Raw genomic sequence first — 21,864 nt, 5'->3', positions numbered from 1 at the left:
TCCACTTCTGCAGTGTGAACCATTGTCTCTTAAGATGAGACTTAAAGATGAGATCTGTTAATTTATTATTTACATTCCATGTCTCCTCAAGCAATAGTTAGAGGCGGTAGCTCTAGCCGATTTACAGCCTGGAGAAATTGTTCTGTCAGCCTGAAGTTCCACCTGAATATGGTGGTATTGGCTTCCTATCTTACTGTTCACTATTATGTGCTGTTACAAGCAGCTGAGTATCATGTGTTTTAGTTGTGGTTGAAGTGCTTTGAGATCTTTTAATATGAAATCTGTAATAAAGTAAGATTATGTATATTCTTAATTAAAACCCTGCCTGAGTAGTAGTATCTGAATGCATGTTTGAATACATAATGCTGAATTGCTCTATGCTGTTCTGTTTTAGCTTGTGCTGGAGTTGGTAATGAAGCATGTTTCAGCTCTGACTTCCCATGCAACTTGGGGTGACTCCCTGCTAGCAATGGGATTGTGGCCAGACTCTCTACCTACGGGTCTGTTTTTAGCTGAAGACTCACTTCTTTCTACAGTCCAGAGTGACGGACAGGTCCTAGCATATTGTCTGAACAGACTGAGCCTGAAAAACAGCAGGTGGGCAAGAGACACTTTTTTTTGGTTAAAGAATGAGCAACAAATAATACAGGTTTAACACTCTGTTACTGTATCCACTATCAGTAAATGGTGTCACCACGATGCTATTCAATCAGGGATGTGTGGCTAACTTTTTACGTTTACTCTGAACCCTCAATATCTGTTTTGTTTTGATTTTCAAATGAATAAACATTCTCAGTCTACATTAACCTGGATTAAGGTATTCAGAATTATATAGAAATGGGCAAGGCAAGGCATCTTAGATTTTAAGTATCTTTTTATTCTCTTCCCCAGCCCTGCCCCAGTTTTCTTACAAATTAATTGAATTAAGGTCCAATAGCGTACACAGTTCTTTCTGCCCTTACTGAGTAATCTACCTTACAGTTTAAGTAGTCTAACAAATATATTGAATACCCTGACACTATGAAGAAGGTGGGTGCCCACATTCTTACTCTGAAGTGTTAGTTGCTGGGCATATTGGAAAAGAGAGCCATCAGAAAAGGTTTGAATAAGAGTAGAAACTTCCTGTGTCAGAATGGAGGAGGCCGTTCCAGGTCTAAAGCGTAGAGTAAATGTTAACGTTGGAGATACACAAATAAGTCCAATCAAGAACTGGCCCAAAACTTTTTGGATCCAAACCCTTTGAAGTTTAAAATCGTGTGGCTAATACTTCAGAATATACTAGCACTGCTCTGTACTCCGTGGTTTCATCCAGAAACAGAAATAACCACAAAAGGACCTGTTCTTATGCTCCTTTTTGAACTGGCAGAAAGAGGATTACTTGATATTTGAGAACATTTCCTTACGAGATTTTGGTCCAGTAGCTTCAGATGAATAGCCAAACTTTGAGCTCCTTATCCAAATAGAGCTGCCAGATCTGAGTCCTGCATGTGGTGGTCAGAAGAAAGAGCTCCTCTTGTCAGTTTCATGCCCAATTTTTCAAACTTTCACAACGTTGAAGCAAAACCTCAGTTAGTGTTCACTTATATTGTAAACTCCTGGTGGCAGACTGGTGTCTTCCTGTGCAAATCTTTAAGTGCACTGATGCACAATGTCATGTGACAAGTCAGTGGCAGAGCAAGGCGTAGAAGTTCATACTGAAGTTAAATATTTATCTGAAAATAAGAAAGGAACATTGTTTTTCTCCTGTGCCCTCTCTTCCTTCCCTCTTCTCCCCTCATCCGTACCTGTATTCTCATGCTGTGGACTCTTTGGTGCAGGAACTCAGTTGTAATTTGTCCTGTAAAGCTCCATGCTTTGTCATTTGTGTGTATGAAGTAGCCGTAATACTGAGTTGCTGGTAGCAGACATCTTAAACTCAGTTAAAAATGGTAAAGTGGATTTAAAAATCTACTGAAAACAAAAGCTAAGTGAATTTGGAAAATAGGGGTATTTTCAAATAGTTATCTACCTGGGGCAAAAAGACTGTTCGCATAAATTGTGGAGGTTATTTGGTGATACTTTACATAGTAATTATCAGTAATTTCACTTTGAGAATTGACTCATTTTGGAATTAGGGTGGTTTTTTCCTAGTCTTCACGTATTTAACCCTAATTATTTTCATTCATTTCAGAACACTGCCACTTACTCTGCAAGATTTGCAGAAAGTTATGCAATCCACTAATGCAGAGAGTCTCCGATTCAGTGCTGTTCAGATGGATGCCTATTGGACAGATGAAATTGAAGTCCTATCTACTTCTGTTGAATTGTTCATAGAAAAGGCATCCAATCAGGATTGGATGTTGAGAGTTAGATGGCTTAATCACTTAACCAAGAATCTACCACAAGTGCTTGGTAGGTATTATTCTTAATTATTATAGTTACCACAGACTGATTTAGTTCTCTCCATTGTTTTTCCTTCACAGCAGCAGTAAAAACTGTAAAAATTATGCAATTATGTTTACAGATTGCCTAGTCTTAAATAAATTAGCTGGACAGCCAGAGAAACTCTGCGAAACTGGGATTTTCCTGAGATTGTGTGATGTCTAACCACTCAGAATGATGAGTGTTAGATTGCAGGCTAAAAAGCATTAAAGATTTGATAGACCAGTTTAATTATCGTAGGATTGGAAATGCTTTTTGTAAATTAATTTATTACATTTGCTTAATTGAAACAGATAATTTAGAGTGTTTCTAGCAACAGACAAGCTGTGTCACTTGCCTGCAGAAGCCACCCGAGACTGAAAATGCTACTATGCGGCCAACCCCTGCTAGATTAAAACAAACTATTGTAGAGTATTTGGATATTTATACCTTGCAGCTCTATTTGTTTGGGACATCCTTTCACAGGAATGGAACGTACAACCACAGGGGAAAGCCACATAACTGTGCATGCTTGCAAATTCTATCACTGGTGTAATAGTTCACAATGCTGGCATTTAAATGATCATCATAATTAAAGACTTAGGCTCCTTTGAAAATCCCAGTGGAAGGGAATTAAATGCCCAGTAGGATTTGGGAATCTAACTCCCTTAAGCTCCTTTGAAAATCCCAGTATTCGTTATATCACATTGCAGTGGTTGAGATTCACGCTCTCGATGCTATTGTTTTTCTCCCAACAGCCATGTGTGTATTAATTATCTGAAATTGTAACCAGAAAATATTGCAAATGGCTAGAAAATTATTTGACTGAAAGTTAGATTCTGCAGAAAAAATCAGTGATAGATAATAAATAAATCCATGGGAGTTAGATACGTAACTTGCATTGACTTTTGAAAACCAGACCCTAAAAATCATAGAAGTACATGGAAATTCCCATGTGTTGATTTCTTGTGTCGTGACTGTCATGTACCCTGTTTACTGCTTTATCTGTTTGACAGTCAATCCCAAAATGCCTTCTGAAGCCTATGTAATACTGAGATCAGATTGCTGCAGAGCATGCTGTTACGGGCCTGCTGAAAGACTGGTCTGCTGTCTGTAGTTAGTGTAGAAAGGGCAACCATGAAGTGGGCAGATGAGATTTTGGCTGGCACATCTTGAGTATTTTTGTTGACTAAATATGCTTTGTACCTTCAAAGCTAAACACTCCTAACTATTATTCTCACCTACAGATTCAGTGCGCACTCAACTAGAAGCTGGTGCCGCATCGCTGAACAGTTTCTACTCCAGTCCCCTCTCTGCTGGAATCAGTAGTGTGATCAAGTTGCTACAGCCAAACATAACAGGTACCTTTACATTTCCCCCGCCCCCCTCCTTTCTAGTCATTTGTGCATCCTGTTTTTCTTTTAAGGAGTGAAGACTGTAGGCAGATTGAGTTCTGAATGTGTCACAGCTTCTCTGGGAAAATCCGCTTAACAAAAATAGTTATGCATTATGACTCTGAAAGTGGAACTTGCAAGTTGGGTGGATTGGTGATATGCAAAATATTGCGAAGTTCACTGGAATTAACCTTAAATTGGCGTGTGGTTCCCTCTGAAATATATTGGAAGTGGTTATACAGCACATGTGTGGCACCATGGAGAGTGCTACTCTTGTACTATTTTCTTGGTTGGAAGTAGGTAATGTTGAAAAATATGGGTAGTATGTTAGGGTAACAGGCCACTCCACCTTGAATGGTCCTCTAGAATATGTGCTACCTACCTATGCTAAACAATCTGCTCCACCTTGTGTTTAGCTGTGACGCTCAGAGTACCTGTCCCAGACCTGAAGAAGAGCTCTGTGTGGTTCGAAAGCTTTTATCTGTCACCAACAGAAGTTGGTCCAATAAAAGATATTCCCCCACCCACCTTGCATCTTGGGTTAACATTTGGCATTTACAGGAATTCAGGGACAAAGGAATGAATAGATTTCAAAAGAATGATAAGGAAATGGCTTTAATCTAGAGGTGTGCAGGGTGAGGCCGAGAAGTGCACCTTCTTAGAAGTAGTATGCTCTAGTAAGGCATGCCTGTTGGGATGGCAGAAACTTTCTGGAGCATTGAAAATGGCTGTTATCCCTAGTTTGTAGATGGGGACTGGGGCACAGACACTAAGTGACTTGCCCAAGGTCACACAGGAAGTCTGTGGTGAAGTAGGGACCTGAACCTGTATCTGAAGTGCCTTCCTGGTGCCTTAACCAGTGACCACCTCACACTTATCACTGTGCTTCCAGGGCCTACAGTCAAATTACTGCTGCCTTCTACTTGGGTGCTCTGTGGGGAGGAGCTTTCCTGCTCTACCTCTCTTCCTCTCACATGCCTGCACTGGAGCATTGTCCCATCCCCAAAATAAAGAAATAGTTGAAAGAATAGCTGACCTCATGAGTCTTCTTTGCATGCTGAAATTGACCCTTGCACTCGATGATACCCCAGTTCTGCTAGTGATCTCTCTCATTACATTTATGGAAATCCCATACCATTTCTTGGAGGGTTGGAGAAAGAAAAGCAATACCATTTTTATTTGGCAAAACACTGTCTTTCTCTGTAACTACTTGCCTTACCAGATGAACACGTGATGCCACTGGATCCAAGATGGAATATGCAGTTTTTGAATATCATTAGAAATTCAGTGAACTTTGATACAGAAGTGGAACACACAGATCAGCTTTTTGTCCTTCTGATGTCTGTAGCAAACCGGTGGGTTAAGACAAATGCAGAGTGGAAGCCTGGTGGCTTGTGAAGTTTACATTGCGATTCTAGCCAATGCTGTTGTGATTATTGCCAATGTTCCTGCTGAACATTTTGCTTAAAGTTTGACAGATAAGGTCTAAAACCCTAGTCTTGGTTTGTTTGGCTATAACATATGAAAATCTAAATCTTCAGCCCCTGCTTTTGGGTTATAGACAGGCTGGAGCCTGTCACTCTGCTGATGGCATAGGGAAAGAGCACATGGTAGTTTAGCAGATATTGTGCTAGAATACTTCCCCAAAAAAACAGAACCAGGGGAAGAAGCAGAAAGCATGGGAGTGGTGCTGTGATGCTACTGACTTCAGACTCAGAACACCTTTTTGTACGGAGGGAAGGAACTAGACTGCCTTTCCCACTATTGCTCTTCGCTTAAATAAAAAGGGGGGGAATGGGCAAGTTATAAAGTAAAACTCTGAGTTCAGAGTAAAAAGGTGGTTCTTGCCACCTGGCAAATGCTAACTTCCCACATAATCACCTGTAGTTGCATGGATTCTGCGGCATAATTGCCGAGTACCTTTCCTTTTGAGGTGTCCAGTCTAAGCTGTTAATAGACAGAGAAATCATTTTGTGTGTTCCAGGAAAAGTTTTAAAAATTGAAGATTTAATTTAACATCCTTTACAGGCCAAATTTAAGCTATCTGACATGTCACTGTTCAGACCTTTGATTCTCGCTTCAAATAGTTAGTTCTGAGATATCAAATCTCCTAATATGCTCTACCCTCCCTGATATAGTATAGAGGCTTTTCAGATGGTCATGTCTGACTTCTCCTAACACCCTTATGTTGTTTTTAATTCAGGGCAATATTATTTCTTGACCGGGAAAAAAGGAGCTATACTGAGAAGAACTTGATTACTAGCAAAAAGTTGAGAACTAGTGCCTTAAGAATGTCTCTAGAGTTCCATAAAGGTAGGACTGATTATCTCATTGTTTCTTTTACTGCATAATATGTTTAATGAACAAGAAAAGAATAGTTATATTGCATAGGATTCTGTTATAAAAGCTCAGTTACCCCAAGCATGATTTTATACTGCCCATCATATGTGTGAACGTTTTATATGTTTATGAAACACATGCAGACCAGAGCTATAGCAATATAAAATATTACTCTAGTAGAGTAGGTACGCCCCTCCAGTAGAGTATGTGTGGATAATTTCTCTCTCCTAAATAAATATGTATGTGTGTAGAGAGAGAGTGACATTGCATGCCTTCATTGGTAACGACTATAAAAAAGGTGTTTAGTGGAAATTGGAGAGGAGTAAAGCTTCAGACTTTTCACTTCCTTTTGGTGTGCAACTGGAGCAATGTTTGTTTATAGTTTAAGTGGAAAGACTTGATGACAAACACCAATTAGTGTCTCATATAGCAACTTTTTGGCACTAGTATTGTGGTTTTATTTTAAACAGAGTTCTAAGTTGATATTAAAATTATTTTATTAAATACAGCATCATTTTGTAAAATCGGAATGGTAGAGATTGGCATTTACTCTGCCTACTAGATATTTTAATCATGTATTCTGTATGTTTGCTGAGCCAACTGCATTGAGCAGGTTTAATGTAATTTTTGTCCTTTTCCAGAGAATGCATGGGCAAAAACTGACTAAATATCAAAGCTTACATTTGTTCTGTGGTCTAAAGACCATTGTCCTTCTGGATCACTGAGAGACTGCAATAAGTTGAATTGATAGCCAGATGAGAAGTAGAATGACAAATGAAAAGAGAGGAGGGTCTATGTAGCTCAAATCTGCTAGGTCTTACCTTTTTGATCTGTGAGGCTGTCACTTCCCCAATTGACAATTTATTTCTTGCCATGGTATCGTTGATTATATATGAAGAATTCCCCTTTCTAATGCTATCCCAGTGTAACATACACACAAACCGTTACACCGCTGGTGGAACTTGATCTCACTGGCTGTATTTAACTCCCCAAGCAGAGAAGAAATTAAATTGCATGTAATAAAGGGAAAGAGAGGAGGTCTGTGGCTAGTGGTTTTTTATATCAGGAAAAACTTAGTTTCAGTCCTGCAATTTTATGCATTTACAGTTTGAATTCCGCCTCAGAAGAAAGTCGGTAACAACATGACTTTCACTTCACAGTTGCCTTTAGTTGACTGACCAGTGTTGCCTCCATATTTGCAGTATTCCCTATCCTTCCTACTTAGAAGTAATAGGGAATGCTGTAGATACCAAGGAAATATGTAGTTACGCAAGGAAAAACTGTAAAGTTTTTAAGCGATGACCACTGTAACCGTGAGATATGGTGGCCAGAGATTAACTCTTCTATGTGACTTTGTGGTGTTGGAATATTGTAACTTTTACCCCCTTTTTTTTGTTCTGTTCTTTAAATCAAGATCCAGGGAGTTATAACTCTCTTCCACATGCTATTGTGGCCAATCTTGCTGCTTTCTTTGAACTTTGGGATGCCTTTATGTTGCACTGGGTGAAGTCTTCTCAAGTGACCTTAACAGATGACAATGTGCATGAGGTGAGTAGAGTTTTTAAATTGCTCTTGCGACAGTTATTTAGGATCCAGAATTCTGGAGGAGCTTCTCTATTTTTAGTCCCATGGACACTGAAATAAATGGCAGGGTTTTGGTTAGAATGTGGAATGTGATTGTTTGTATAGTGTCAGGTATAAGGGGTTAAGCTGATCTGCAGATTTATAGTAAACTGTTGTGTCCATTTTCTACCACTCTTTATTCTAAGACAGTGGTTTTCAACCTTTTTTCATTTGTGGACCCCTAAAAAGTTTCAAATGGTGGTGCGGACGACTTTGGAATTCGTAAGCATAGTCTGTGGACTCCTAGGGATCTGAAGGCCACAGGTTAAACACCACTGTTCTAAGATAACATGTAGGTTTTCAACATACTTTCATTACTTCCTTTTATATCATCTCTTCCTATCACCTCAAACAGTTCAAAATGCTTTTGTTAAAATCTCCCACCACATCGATCATGCCACTCTTCAAATCCCTTCACTGGCTTCTTCTCACTTCCTACATCAAGTTCAGGTTTCTCATCCTCCTCTCATACCTGAACAAATCTATTTCTTCTTACATCTCTGCTCTCATTTCTACCTACCTGACACCCCCAAACTCCCTTTTAACATAACCTTTGTGTCTTTCATTCTCTCTTGCCCTCTCTCCTTTTTCCGGGCCACTTTGTATGCTTGGAATTCCTTCCCCCATGACGTACCAAACAGTTTCCCCCTCCATCTAGAGTCTGTTTTAAAGCCTCTTGCAACAAAGCCTTTTAAAGGCAATCCCCAGCACTAATTATGTTGCTTTAACGCTATATCTTCTTCATCTGGTGTGTTGTCTGAATTGAATTGTCCGTATCTAATTTAGATTGTAAAATCCTTGAAGGAGGTCCATCTTGCTTTGTGCTCTGTTTCCTACACTGGTGGGGATCAGTTAACAATGGATTCTACAGTTACTGATATTTTTAGAACACATAGGTAAACCAGTTGAGGATAGATCTCTTGATTTAAAACATAATATTGTCTAATTATGAGAGTAGCAGAGTTAGGAACATCAGTGCCTCAACTACAATGCAAGATGTACTGTAATATGCCAGGCTTCAGCGATGGGAAGGCTATAACTTTCCTGACTTGCCTATAGATCTTCTACTGCTTGCTGTGGCGTGACCGGTTTTGGGCAGCATCTGACACACTGACGGTGGATTCTCCAGGCTTGGCACTCCTATCGCTTCACTGGCACTGGGTTGTGAAGCATTTAATGAACAGAATTCCTCAGATGCTGGCTGGACACGAGCAGCACAAGTAGGTTGTTTAGCTCACGCATAATGCAACTAATTGAAAGGGTTGCTTCCCACCCCCGGCCCCTTTGCTACATATGTGGCCATATTAAACAGTTACGTTAGCATTCTTTTTAAAATACACCAGCTAAAACTGATGAGCTTCATTTACTCTGTAAGCACAAGTATTGATGTTTGTTATGTTCCACTCTCACTGCAAATACAAGTGTATTAGTTGAATGCGTTTGTTTTGGAACTTCTGACGTTTCTTAGCATTGGCCCCATCCTCAGTGAAGATGTGCCTGTATGTAATTTTGTCCAGCACCCATTTTTTAGTGGAGTATAGGAGAAGAAAATAAGTCTCTTGTTCTCCTTGTTGCATGTCCTTTTGCCTTTACCCGCTTGAACTTTTTTGAAAACTTTTTTCCTTTCTACTTGAAGGGTTTCCAAGGAAATTCAGTCTGTTTCACAGCAGATTCATAGCTGTTTGGCCAGTCCTGCTGGTATTTCTATTGGTGTAAAGAAGCTGCAGAAGTCTCTTGGGAGACCTCTTCCTTTCAAGGTACATTATTCCATTTGTGATGGAATGTTTTGGACAACTATAGCACCTTGCTTCCAAGTATATCTAAGTACATTACAAACATTCCTTAATGCTCGCAGCAAATCTCTGTAGGGTTCTTGTACTATTATACTCATTTCCCAAGCCAGCAAATGGACACTCCTATCTCCCTGGATTCATAAGAATGACTAATGCTAATTTTAACATTTTTTTTAATATGAGTTTCTTTCTGAAATGTATCAGCTGTCTAAATTAGTAATAACATTGTTGATGGATTGTCCAGAGTAGTAGTTCTTTAACGAATAGGTTAGGGTGTTGCATGAGTATGGAGATATTTCTGCTGTAAAGTAGTCCTGGATATTTGTTTCAGAGTAACAGCCATGTTAGTCTGTATTTGCGAAAAGAAAAGGAGTACTTGTGGCACCTTCAGACCAGGCAGAACAAGGGAGGTACACCCCCTGTGTGAACCGCACCATGCCTTTGCAAACCAAACCAGTGTTGGTAGATTTCAGTGTTCAGCCTAGTTGAGAATTTTACCTCCAGGTCTTCTATAAAAGGATAAACTTCTGAAAGAATTAACTTAAAAAGTAAAGTTAAATCCCCTTTTCAGAAGTGACGTAGGCACTTGGGAGCCTAACTTTACTGAAAGTCAGTAGGTCTTAGCTTTCTAAAGGCAAGAAGGTATTTAGGCACAAAGGCACCTAAAGATTCAAATAGGTGCTTGGTGGGATTTTCAGAAGTACCTAATGTGCCTAACTCCCATTGATTTCAATTCCGGTAGGCACCTGTCTATATCTTTAGGTTTACAATCTGGCCCTTGGGCCCAGATTTTTAAAGGTAGTTAAGCACTGCTGTGCTCCTCTGTGCCATGTGTAACTGATTTAGGCACCTAAATCCCTTTTGAAAATGAGACTTAGGATCCCAAATAAGTTACACATTACAACATTGTGCACAGCAATGCCTAAGTACTTCTAAAAATTTGGGCCTTGGGGCCAACATCATATTTGAAAGCGGGATTTGAAAGTCGGGTACTTTTAAAAAATTTACTCCAGGTTCCTACTTGGCTGCCTTCATCCAATCTAATTTCTGCCTCACCCTCACTTCCCTTGAAGCTAAATGGCTCATATACCCAAACTATTCACACTGATAGTACTCAATGATCAGGATACTTGCAGTGGCTTTCAATGTTTTTGGGTTCAGGCCTTGTAAACCTTGATGGGCTGTTGCAACCCTATAAATATCTTTAGTACAAAAAACATGTGGATTACCAAATATTTCTTAATCACAATATATAATATACACAGTAATGTAATAAGAAGTAAATAAGTATTAAATAAATACTCTCGGTGTACCAGATTGGTGGCTCCTGCTGCATCTGTCCCTGGGGCTGGCTAGGCTTGGCTCTGTTGTGACTTCCAGGATCACAGTACTGCTCAGATTGGCCTAGCCCTTGTGACAGGGGGCTGGGCCAAATTTGTGAAAGTGACATTGCATCTTGGCGCATAGGGTTGCAGCACCACTGCCCAAAATTGGGCTGGCCAGCCCCTTGTCATAATGATGAAGGGGCAACTGGGCCAATCCTGAGCAGCACTGGGATCCCATGCACCAGGTTACAGTGCCTGGAACGGAAAGCTGAGTCCACCCAGCCCCAGGGGACTGGAGCTGCAGGAACTGCCCCTGCGGGGTGAGCATGGGATGGGCTCTGCAATCCATCCACCAGGGACAGGATCTAACCCCTGCCCTCCTTCCCCCTCACTGAGCATCCTACGAGACCCTTTGACACATTCTGGCAACCCAATTTAAGAAACCCTGATTCAGAGAACTGCCATTTAAAATTGCCTACAGCCTTCTCAAATGTTCCCCACCCTGCCTCTTTAGAGAGAGATGGCAGCACTTAACCATCCAACAGGTGATGCTACCTCTTCAATTGTTAGATTACGAGGCATATTCTGCATTCCATTGACTAGTATTCAGTTGCTTGAGGAAGGAGAGTCCATCCTTCCAAACTTCCATAAGCAGCTAATGCATTATTGCATTGAGCTAATATGAAAAGCACCACGGTACATTTTCAAAGCAGGGTGTAGAGAGACTTAACTGTGTAAACTAGTTAATGTCAATGCAGCGTAGATGGTTCCAGGCATGACTTTGTAAACCCACTGTCATACAATTGTTAACACATGGTACATGCCTCACTATCAGTGAGAGATGAACGTGTTAAATGAAAGTATTAAAATGTTGTGAAAATTATTTTACCTTTTCCAGTTTACACAAACTGAATCTTAAATACTAATCGATTGGTCACTTATCTCAACATATCCATCTTCTTAATGTTGGATTGAACACATAAGGGAGATGAAGCATTAAGAATTGGTGTTAAGTTTTGCATAAAGTTGCACACCTTTTGCATGTGCAAGTACTCTTAATTTAGAAAGCATGAGCACGATGTTAGTGGACCACTGATTATGTTCATTATGTCATTATAACCTTTGAAACAAAAACTAATGATTGTTTAAATATCTTTTCTTGGGTTTTTTTACGTTTGCAGGATAAACTGGTGATGGAGTCTGTTGCTCAGTTGAAAGAACTCAGCAAAGCACTCAACATCCTGGAGATGAGACCTACCTTTGGAGAAAGCAGATGGCAGGACGAAATCTGTTGTCTGAAAACTGCTGCCACTGGATGGGAAATAAAGAAAGCACTGCTGCAGGCCACGGGTCTGGTTCTCAGAGCTAATCATTTAGAAGATGTTAATCCAGGTAAATAATTTGCCATATATGTGACAATCAAATACAGTCAGAAGCACAGTGTCAGAACATCTAGCGTATGTTTATTTCATCCAGAAATATTTCTCTTTCTCATTTGTATCTGTGTGAATGAGCACTTCCTTTCAGATTTGCTGCTTGGACTGTTAATTGATAAATAAATGTTTATGTGCATTCATGTGCTTTTTATCCCCCATTGTACAGGTGAATTAAGGACGTTCGTGAATTTACAGTGTTCACACCTGAAAGCAGAAGGAGTTAAGCTTGGTCATTCAGAAGAGATTCATACTGAAGACACGGTCTCCAGTCAGTTGGATTCTGCCTCATTAATCCAGCTCTGTAGTAGGATTCAGTTGTGGCCCGCAATGGAGTATTTGGCAGTGCTCTGGCAGTACAAACTGACAGCAGATTGTGTAACTAAGGCTTGCCTAAGCAGGTGAGGCAAGAGCAGGTTTTTTGAATGAAATTTAGAATCTGTTGTGCAAAGTTATGAGGATCAGTGTGTTACATCCCTCTGCATACAAATCAACATATATCATTCTTATCTTTATGCAAAACCACATTTCTTGGGACCTAGAGCCAAAGTGAAATGTCGAAGGAGTTGTTTAAACTTGAATATTTACTAGCTTTCTTCCCATCATCTCTTGGGCAGACAGGGGATTTTTATTGACGTGATTATACTAAGGCTATGGCAACATTAGGGGCGGGGCGGGGTGGGGTGGGGGGGGATGCCCTCCTCCGGTACAGTGCTGGCTGTCATTGAGCTGGCGCGAGTAGAAATAGCAGCGTAGAGGTGGTAGTGCTGTAGCAGCAACAGAGGCATGGCTGAGCAGTGCCAAGTACCTACCCACTGGTTCAGCGGTGCCTCCGAGCTACGCTGCTATTTATTTTTGCACTAGTTTGATGAGAGCTGGCAAAAGTATGTGTGCGCAAGCAGGGGAATCACCCCCTTAGTTCACCGTGTAGGCATAGCATAACTGTGCTTTTCAAGCCTCCTGGAATAATGTATTTAGACTATGAAAAGAAATCTTTATTGACAGTCGAATGGATTGTGACAGCACCAGAAAAAAGCCCACGGTTTTATAGAGAGTCCTACTAGGAAGTAATTTTTTTTTCTAAGTCTGCTCATTAGTCCCTTAATTCTCAATCCTCTGTCAAGCCTTCATGGTAATATTCTTGAGCTCCTGCAAAAAGTTCAATAAGAGCTTGAGAAACCAGAGATCTACAGTCCAAAATGAGCATCACCATATGCTCATTGGATGGTGTAGATGGACATATCTACAAGTGCAATTTGTGCAAAGAGAATATAAAAAAAAACAAGCCATTTGAATTAAATTAAATATTTTCATTGTTTCAAGTGGCTAAATGTAGGTGTGCTTTATGACTGATTACCAGTTCTTCGAAGAAAGCAAGTCTGTATTATTGCATTGCAGAGAAAATGAGGTTTATAGAGTAGCTTCCCTCATGGAGCTTCTAAAAAATCTGGTGCACTCAATACAGCATTAGGATTTCAGTGAAGGTCATGTTTTTATAAAAGAACAGTAAAACGAGATGGGTGAAATTGCCTCTAAATGACTTGTTTATGGTCTCACTGAAAAAGTGTCACATAGTTGATTTTGAACCTAGCAATATCCTGTTTCACACCTCTTTGCTACAGTCAAGACATTACTTTTTCTCATTCAGTTGTGCATTCAAGTTGCATACTATGTAGCATAGTTTTTTGTTGATAGCCTTTTCTTCAGCTACAGGGAGAACAGCAATCAACAGCTACACAAGTGTTCAGAGCTAAGTCAGTATGTAGCTTTTTGCCTTAAACTGACGCCAGCTGCCTCTCAACATCTGTATGGACTGTGGCACTTGTTACATCTTAATAAGGTAAGAACAGGTTTTAGTTTAATTTAGGCTTGCAGAAGTTTGTGTTCAAACTTCCATGAATGAGTGTTAATATCTGTAACACTAGTATTTTTTCTGTGTCTAGTTCACAGGTTTACAAAGTAATAATTCCAACACGTTTTATTACTTGGGAGAAAGGGTAGGCTAAATAAAAGTTAAAATTTAACCGTGGCGTGAGTTCATAGCTCCCACAGGCTTCAATACACCAGCAAGTTCTCAACAAGTATTTTTGGTGAGATTGTCACAGGGCTTTATCTGTTCTCTAGGCTTGTGGAACTCTGCGCACTATTGTGCAAAGTTGCAGAGTCACAGAACAGAGATTATGTTCGGAAAACTTGGCCTGTGAAGTTATCCCTCACAACAGTGTGTATGTGTGTGTGCGTGTGCAGGGAAGGGAGAGAATGGAAGCTGTTGCTGGGCACAGACACCTGATGGGGAAGCTATTGTATAGGAGTATAATTTTTTTCAGAGGAGATGTAAACCACACTCTATGGTGCTATAAAAGACTAAAGGTGATAATATCTCCATCCAGGGCCGGCTCCAGACACCAGTGTTCCAAGCAGGTGCTTGGGGCGGCAGTTAGAAAGGTGCGGTAGTTCCTCCGGCCGTGGCGGCAATTCGGCGGCAGCTTCTCTGTTCCGCCCACCACAGCGGCAAATCGGCGGCAGCTTCTTCCTTTTGCCGTCAGCGGTGGCAGTTTGTTTTCACTGCTTGGGGCGGCAAAAACTGTAGAGCCAGCCCTGTCTCCATCAGAAAAGAATGTCACACATACATTCTATTCAGTGTTTTTTCTTGTTTCTAGCATAATAATTTTCTTTCGCTGCCAGTAAATTATCCTAGGAGACTTAAATTTTTTTTCTCTCTCACTTTTAGGTATCCCATGAAGAAATGTCTCTTCTGTGGTCAGAACTGATCAGTAGCGTATTAGAATTCTTCTGGCACAGTACTGTAACCACAGATCCGGAGTACTGGTTAACCTGGAAGCCGCTACCTGGTGCAGAGGAAAGGAAAATGCCTAAATCCCCTATGTACCGTTTTATGAAGGTTTGTGTTTTGTGACATAATTGGATAGCTAAACTAAAATAAAATGTCTATTTTTAAAATAGTTTTGCTAACATGTTTTAAAACTCTAGTGTAGACAAGACAAGCTGGTCCACTGCCGACATTTGTTAGCTGGTAGAGGTGAATGTGAGCACGTGCTGCGTGTGTGTTAAAATCTGGAGTTGCTCCACCATTAGATTTTTTTCTAATAGTTTTGCTGAAGTGAGCAATTATCTTGTAGTTTTGGTAAAAAGCCTTTCATAAAGCTTATCTTTGTGTAACGTTAAAATAAATGAGGAAATGCTATTAACACTGCATATCTTGTAATCTTTTAATTTAGGGCCCAGGTGTTTTGAACCAAGCAGTTTTCTCAAAGTGCCTCTTTGAAAATCTAACTAGCAGCATCAAGACAAGCCAGTGGGATGCGAGTGGCCTTCCTGTTCTGTCCTCATCCCATGTGATACTGGGAGAGTGGATGGAGAGAGCACAACAGCTTCAAGAAATCAACACAGTTTTGTGGACCAACATGTCTGTTTCTTCCATGGCAGAATTTAGGTACTATTGAGGTCCTTCCGTTACACATCTTTTACCTAAACCAGCAATATTACAGAATCTTATACTCACCAGGCTGCCAATATCTTTTTATTCTTATTCCTTCAGGTGTACGGATTCCAGAATCCAGGATGTAATGTTATGTCGGCAGCTCTTGGCTCTGAAGGATCTGATTCCAGTAGACCTGCAAGAGGAATATTCACAGCGCTGTGATAAACTCTCCTCCAAGGACCCTGTGGCTTTTCAGTACATTCTCAAAGTACTTAAGGATGTCACTGGTCAGGAGGTACTGCCAAAAGAAGTCCTCTGTCTCTTGCTGACCTGCTTGCAGCAGTTCTTTGGGGAAGGAGAAGGAATTCAGGACCTATCAGAGACAGCTCGGCGAGGTAGCCTCTGGGTGAATATGGGTTTGGTGCAGATCCAGGTGTGGCTTCCACAGACTAGATTTGATCCTGCAGTGAAAAGAGAATACAAACTCAAGTACGCCAAGGAGGAGGTGAGTGTGGATTTTCTATCCCTTTTTTAAAGCTGACTCCTACTTTGGAATACATCGCATTTGTTCATGAAATTAATTTTAATTATGCACAGGTGAATGATGAAAAAGCATGAGCTCCATATTAGAGTACCATTATTAGATTACTCAGTCATATTTTCTTAAATCTCCTGGAAGGTGTGCTTTGTGTGCTACCTAAAAGAAAACCATAAAATTGTTTAATTTGTTCTTTACTAGTTACACCACCTGCAGTGTAAATGGAAGACACTGAATCTGTCAGCACAGTTACATACAGGAAAAGATCTTGAAGATGAAGCAATTACCAGTTTCACTCATCCGCATATCAGGTAATGGGAGAAGCACTTAACTAGTTTGTTGATGATTGGGAGAGGCCAGCGATATCCTTTGGGAGTCGCACCTGCTTATGTGGTCTGGATTTCTTCCGTTGCATTGTAATGTTGTTTGTATTGCTTTTTTGTAAATAATTTTTGTTTATATAGTTCAGTGGTCCCTTAACTTTCGAGGGTGGCGTCCTGCCTCACCCCATCTGTGCTGTCTGCTGAGCTGGAGCCAGGAGTGGGGCTGTTGCTCACAGGGGACTGGACGTGGACAGGGGTAGGGGGCTTGAGGCTGGGGCCATAGCCGGGGGTGGTTCTGGGGCCAGGAGCAAGGCTAGGAACAAAGCCACGGCCAGGGGTTGAGCCTGGGAGAGAGATCAGAGCCACAGCTGGGCCGTGGTGGGGGCTGGCAGCTGGCCGGGTGTGGAGCTGGGGCCACCGCTGTGGCTGGGGCCAGGCATGGCGCTGGGGGTGGGGCTGGAGCAGAGCTGGGAGCTGGGTGGCGCTCCCTCCTGGCCCCCCAGGGGGCTGCCCCAGGCCCTCTTTGCCCCTTCCCCCAACATTCCTCCGTGCCCCCCAAGGGGGGCATGCCCCACAGTTTGGAGATCTCTGATATAGTTGATTCTGGAACAAAGACTTGCATATCAGGATAGTAAAGGCACGTATAGGAACTATTTAGTGGAGCACAAATGCCTGACTTAGGCTGGTGATCACTCATGGTGGGTCACTGTGTCTGGAAGGTATGATTCCCAGCAGGCTTGCACTAGCTCAGTTCAAACTAGCATGCTAAAAATAAGCGTCTGAGCCCATCCAACCCCCCCAGGGGCCAAGCTCAGATGGCTGGCCCAAGCTGCCACCCATATCGCAATGTCCACACTGCAAGCTAGCACAAGTCTTGTCTACCCACACTAGGAATCACACTTCCCAGCTGCAGTGCAGACATACCCTAAGGGTTTGTCTAGACATAAGTTGTATGGTTTTAACTACACTGGTATAATTTAAGTAGTACAACCCCTGAGGGTTGCAGTTATACCAATATAAAGATGCCGTATACCTCTATATGGGAAGAGGAATAAGCTATGCCAGTGTGAGGAACCTTTATACTGGTGTGAAGTACTCTGATACTCCTAGAATTTGTGTTTCTTAAGCAGAGGAACTGGGGAAGAAATTTTAATGGGCAAGAGGCAACTCTCCTTCTGTACGCAAGAGATGGGCTCAAACTCCAGCATGCAATCATTGTTCACAATTTTCCCAAGTTAACAAAAGTCCCTGATCTCATTTCAGCACATGCAAACTGCTTTGACAATTCGTTACTAGAAGTTAGAATTAGAGCCAGTTCTAAATGGCTAAGCTTCATAAGGGACTTTCACTAGAGCTGCACTTTTTACTGTCTCTTAGGAAATACCACATAGCCTAGGTGATTCATATACTGTAGTCATATTGTGCACCCTAATGGAATAGTTAAGTTTATAATATGCTTCTAAAATTGGTCAATATCTTTATTTCCTAATAGACTTCTACCCCAAAGAATGCAACAGCTGAAGGAACAAATAGACAATCTTTCCAGAAAACAGGCCTTCAGACCCCAAGTCCCGCCATATGACTGCTTATACCAGGAGGTTCACCAGTATGTCACCAGCATTGCACAAATTTCCACAGTCCAGGATCTCTTAGCCCGTCTTCTACAGTTCCTTCGTGGAAATAGACCTAAGTCGCTCCAGGCAGTACAGAACCTGCTAAATGAAGAAGCATCCTGGCAGGAATCTCACCATCAATTTAGAAAACACTTGGCAGAAGAATATACTTTGTACCCTGATGCTATCACCCCACTGCAAGCTGCCATTTTACAGCTGCAGCATGGCATGAGACTAGTGTCCTCTGAAGTTTATGCAACACTCAATAGTATGGTCTGTCCAGCCAAACTTGACACCCTTGTTACCTCTTTGTTGGCATTTCCTTCTGTTGGTCCCACCTTCCCCAGTTACCTTTCACATGCGGATACTTTATGCTCAGTGCAATCTATGAACATCCTCTGTGGCCTTAAAAAGTTATCTCTGAAACGCTCTGAAGGAGAGTCTGATGAAAGGGTTCAGAGTTCCTACCCAACTCAGGAACAGCTGCTAGTGAATGCCTTATTGTATCTTCGATGCCATGTATTGTCTAAGGGAGAGCTGGACCAGAAATCTCTGCAGCTTTTCAGGCATCTGTGTCAGGTAAAGTCTTCTGAGTAAATGGAACAAATACTTCTAAAAGCCAAATGCCAGAGGTGCAGTGTAACTTTGCTTTCAACAGTGATGCCTAGATATGGGTCTCACCTGCTGAACCAGCTGGGTAATCTTCCAAAGTAACACAACATTCCATACCATGTCTAACAGTAGCAATTTTTTCATAGAATTAAAAATGGTAATTATGTTTAATGCGCTATGATAATATGATTCATATATTCAGACATAAAACCAAATCCTACCGTACTTACTTCATGAAAACCTACCTTTCATTTCAGTGGGGGGTTTTCTCTGATAAGGGATTCAGTAAGGACTATAGGTAGGAGGCTACCAAATTCAGGTCCATTCTGGTCAATTTCTTAGCCGTAGGATTTGAAAATAAGTCAATTTCATGTTTTCAGATGTTTACATTTGAAATTTCATTGTGTTGTAATCATGGGAGTCCTGATCCAAAATGGGGTTGGAGTGGGGGGCTTGCAAAACTGTTGTAGGGGGGTCATGGGATTGCTATCCTCACTGCTGTGCTGCCTTCAGAGCTGCAGAGCTTCCTGCAGCTAGAGGAGGCTTGTGGAGGTGGGTCTGATCTCCCTCATGCTGCTGGGAGCGCTCTGGCTGGAGGTTCCTAGCTGCTAGTTCCGGCCAGTGGGGGATTAACGCATGGGCCCACGGACCCTGGCCAATTTGGGGCACCCCTGGAAAAATGGGTGCCCCAAGCCCTGGCAGAAGCTATGAGGCAGAAGCCCTGAGCCCAGGCAGCCCAGGCCTGGCAGAAGCCATAGGGTGGAAGCACTGAGAGCAGAAGCTGCAGGGTGGGAGCCCTGGCGGGAGTTACTGGCATTTAAGCCCGGAGCCTGGGCGCCCTGAGCCCCAACAGGAGCCGTGGGGCAGAAGCCCCAAGCCCGACTCCCAGCTGGGCTGGGGAGGAACAGGACTTGCGTTTCTCCTGTAAGGCTGCTCTCCGGGGAAGATCAGACCCACCTTCAGGTACGGCTGCAGGAAGCTCCAGGGCTGCTTCAGTACAGGAGTGAGGGTGGTACAGCCTCACTTCTGCACTGCCTCCAGAGGTGGGTCTGATCTCCCCACCAAGAGTGGCTGTGCAAGGGAAGAGTAAATTCTATCCCTCCACAGCCCAGCTGGGACTAGCAGCTGGAGTCCAGTGCAGGGTAGGAGCCCCCAGCTGGGGCACTCCAACCCTCCCCTTCCCCTCCAATAGCTATATTTCATGGGGGAGGTTTGATTTGTATGGCCTCTGACATGTTTTTCACGGCCATGAATTTGGTAGGGCCCTAACTGTAGGATTTGGCCCATATTTGCATGATCTTTTTCATACAGTAGTCATAGGTGTGGTGTTCCAGGAATTTACAAGTGAAATGTTACTACAGTATTCACTCAGCATGGTTTGGACACTTGTAATAATATTGCATACTGTGAAAAACAAAGACATTGCCTCACTGCTGAGGCAAGTGTGGTTTGTGTGTGTTATAATTTCTGAAGAATTTTCACAGTGTTCTGGTTTTTCAGGCAATTATAAACGAATGGGATGAACAGGAGCGCTGCACCCAGGAGCAGGAGGAGCAAGAAAGTCGTCTGTACAGATACAGGAGTAAGAGCTATGGAACGGGGCGAAGTGAGGAAGAGGAGGAAGAGAGAGAATTTAGGAGGAGATTCCCTCTCTATGAGAAGGTAGAAGAATATCACTTTATGGAAAGATGCATTGTACAGTTTTAAAAAACTAACTTTGTTCTTACGTAGGGAGAAATGAATCAGTTTCTCTCTTCTCCAGGAGAAGAATGTGGGAAGGATTTTGAGATAATGGCGCACTCTATGTGTACTGTTAAAATATTTTGTTCTTTTGAGTTTGTGGACAGTCATCTGTGGATTTAAAGGCCATGTCTACACTTTCAGCTGCGCTGCTGCAGTGCGTCTTGTGAAGACGCTCTATGCCGACAGGAGAGAGCTCTCCTGTCAACATAATAAAACCACCTCCACAAACAACAGAAGCTCTGTTGGCTGGAGAAGCCTATGTCAGTGTAACTTATGTTGCTTCAGGGACTGGTTTATTCACATAATCCTAAGTGACATAAATTATGCCGACATAGGCTGTAATATAGACTTAGCCATATTGCGGATACAGAGTAACATGGCTGCTACTCTGAAACCAAAGTCTACTGTTCAGATGAATAAAGTACAGCAGAGGTGGGCAAACTACGGCCCGCAGGACCATCCTGCCCGGCTCCTAAGCTCCTGGCCGGGGAGGCTAGCCTCTGGCCCCTGTCCTGTTGTCTCCCCCTCCCCCACAGTCTCAGCTTGCCGCGCTGCCAGTGCTCTGGCCCACCGTTCCTGCCACGCAGCGCAGTGGTGTGGCTGGCTCTGGCTGGGCAGCGGGGTTGCAAGCTCCTGCTGCTCTAGGCGGCATGGTAAGGAGGGTGGGGGTGTTGGACAGGGAGCAGTTGGATGGGCGGAGGTTCGAGGGGGGCGGTCAGGAGATGGGGAACGGGGGGTTTGGATAGAAGTGGAAATCCCGGGGCGGGAGGGGCCTGTCAGGGCGGGAGTGTGGATAGGGAGCGGGGGGGGTTGGATGCGGGGTGGGGTCCTGAGGGGGGCAGTTAGGGGCGGGGGGGGTCCCGGGAGGGGGCAGTCAGGGGACAAGGAGCGGGTGGGTTGGATGGGTAGGGGATTCTGAGGCAGGGCAGTCAGGGGGCAGGAAGTGGGAGGGGGCGGATAGGGGGAGGGGTCCAGGCTGTTTAGAGAGGCACAGCCTTCCCTACTCAGCCCTCCATACAGTTTTGCAACCCCAATGTGGCCCTTGGGCCAAATAGTTTGCCCACCCCTGAACTATAGGCAGTTCCTAAATGTAGTGAGAACACTTATTATGCAATAGTAAGATGCTAGAACTTGATGGTGATCTGGCAAGACTTGCTGATCCTAAAGAGTCTGCCAAAGAGAGTACTTCTGCTTTCTATTTCCGTTCCCTTAAATTGCTTGAAGCCACCAGATTATGCATGTAGCTAGCCTGTGTAACTATGTTCTCACTGTTTCTCTCTTCCCC

The 21,864-nt window shown here is 42.6% G+C and overlaps 1 protein-coding gene across 1 annotated transcript in view; it reads left to right on the top strand.

The window, feature by feature from the left end:
* The window catches only part of MDN1 (midasin AAA ATPase 1), a 163,204-nt gene that overhangs the window by 95,597 nt on the left and 45,743 nt on the right, over window positions 1–21,864 (top strand). Inside the window, exons 48-64 of the mRNA XM_084622359.1 lie at window positions 395–597; window positions 2,171–2,391; window positions 3,648–3,761; window positions 5,017–5,149; window positions 5,998–6,107; window positions 7,549–7,682; window positions 8,817–8,977; window positions 9,394–9,514; window positions 12,057–12,267; window positions 12,478–12,709; window positions 14,016–14,148; window positions 15,040–15,210; window positions 15,548–15,762; window positions 15,868–16,255; window positions 16,490–16,599; window positions 18,104–18,803; window positions 20,337–20,498. Coding sequence (XP_084478485.1) covers window positions 395–597; window positions 2,171–2,391; window positions 3,648–3,761; window positions 5,017–5,149; window positions 5,998–6,107; window positions 7,549–7,682; window positions 8,817–8,977; window positions 9,394–9,514; window positions 12,057–12,267; window positions 12,478–12,709; window positions 14,016–14,148; window positions 15,040–15,210; window positions 15,548–15,762; window positions 15,868–16,255; window positions 16,490–16,599; window positions 18,104–18,803; window positions 20,337–20,498 — 3,519 coding nt within the window. The remainder of the gene's footprint in view (window positions 1–394; window positions 598–2,170; window positions 2,392–3,647; window positions 3,762–5,016; window positions 5,150–5,997; window positions 6,108–7,548; window positions 7,683–8,816; window positions 8,978–9,393; window positions 9,515–12,056; window positions 12,268–12,477; window positions 12,710–14,015; window positions 14,149–15,039; window positions 15,211–15,547; window positions 15,763–15,867; window positions 16,256–16,489; window positions 16,600–18,103; window positions 18,804–20,336; window positions 20,499–21,864) is intronic.

This window comes from Lepidochelys olivacea (genome assembly GCF_965140295.1).
Source record: "Lepidochelys olivacea isolate rLepOli2 genome assembly, chromosome: 3".
NCBI lineage: Eukaryota > Metazoa > Chordata > Testudines > Cheloniidae > Lepidochelys > Lepidochelys olivacea.
This window is presented reverse-complemented; position numbering and strand designations above follow the sequence as displayed.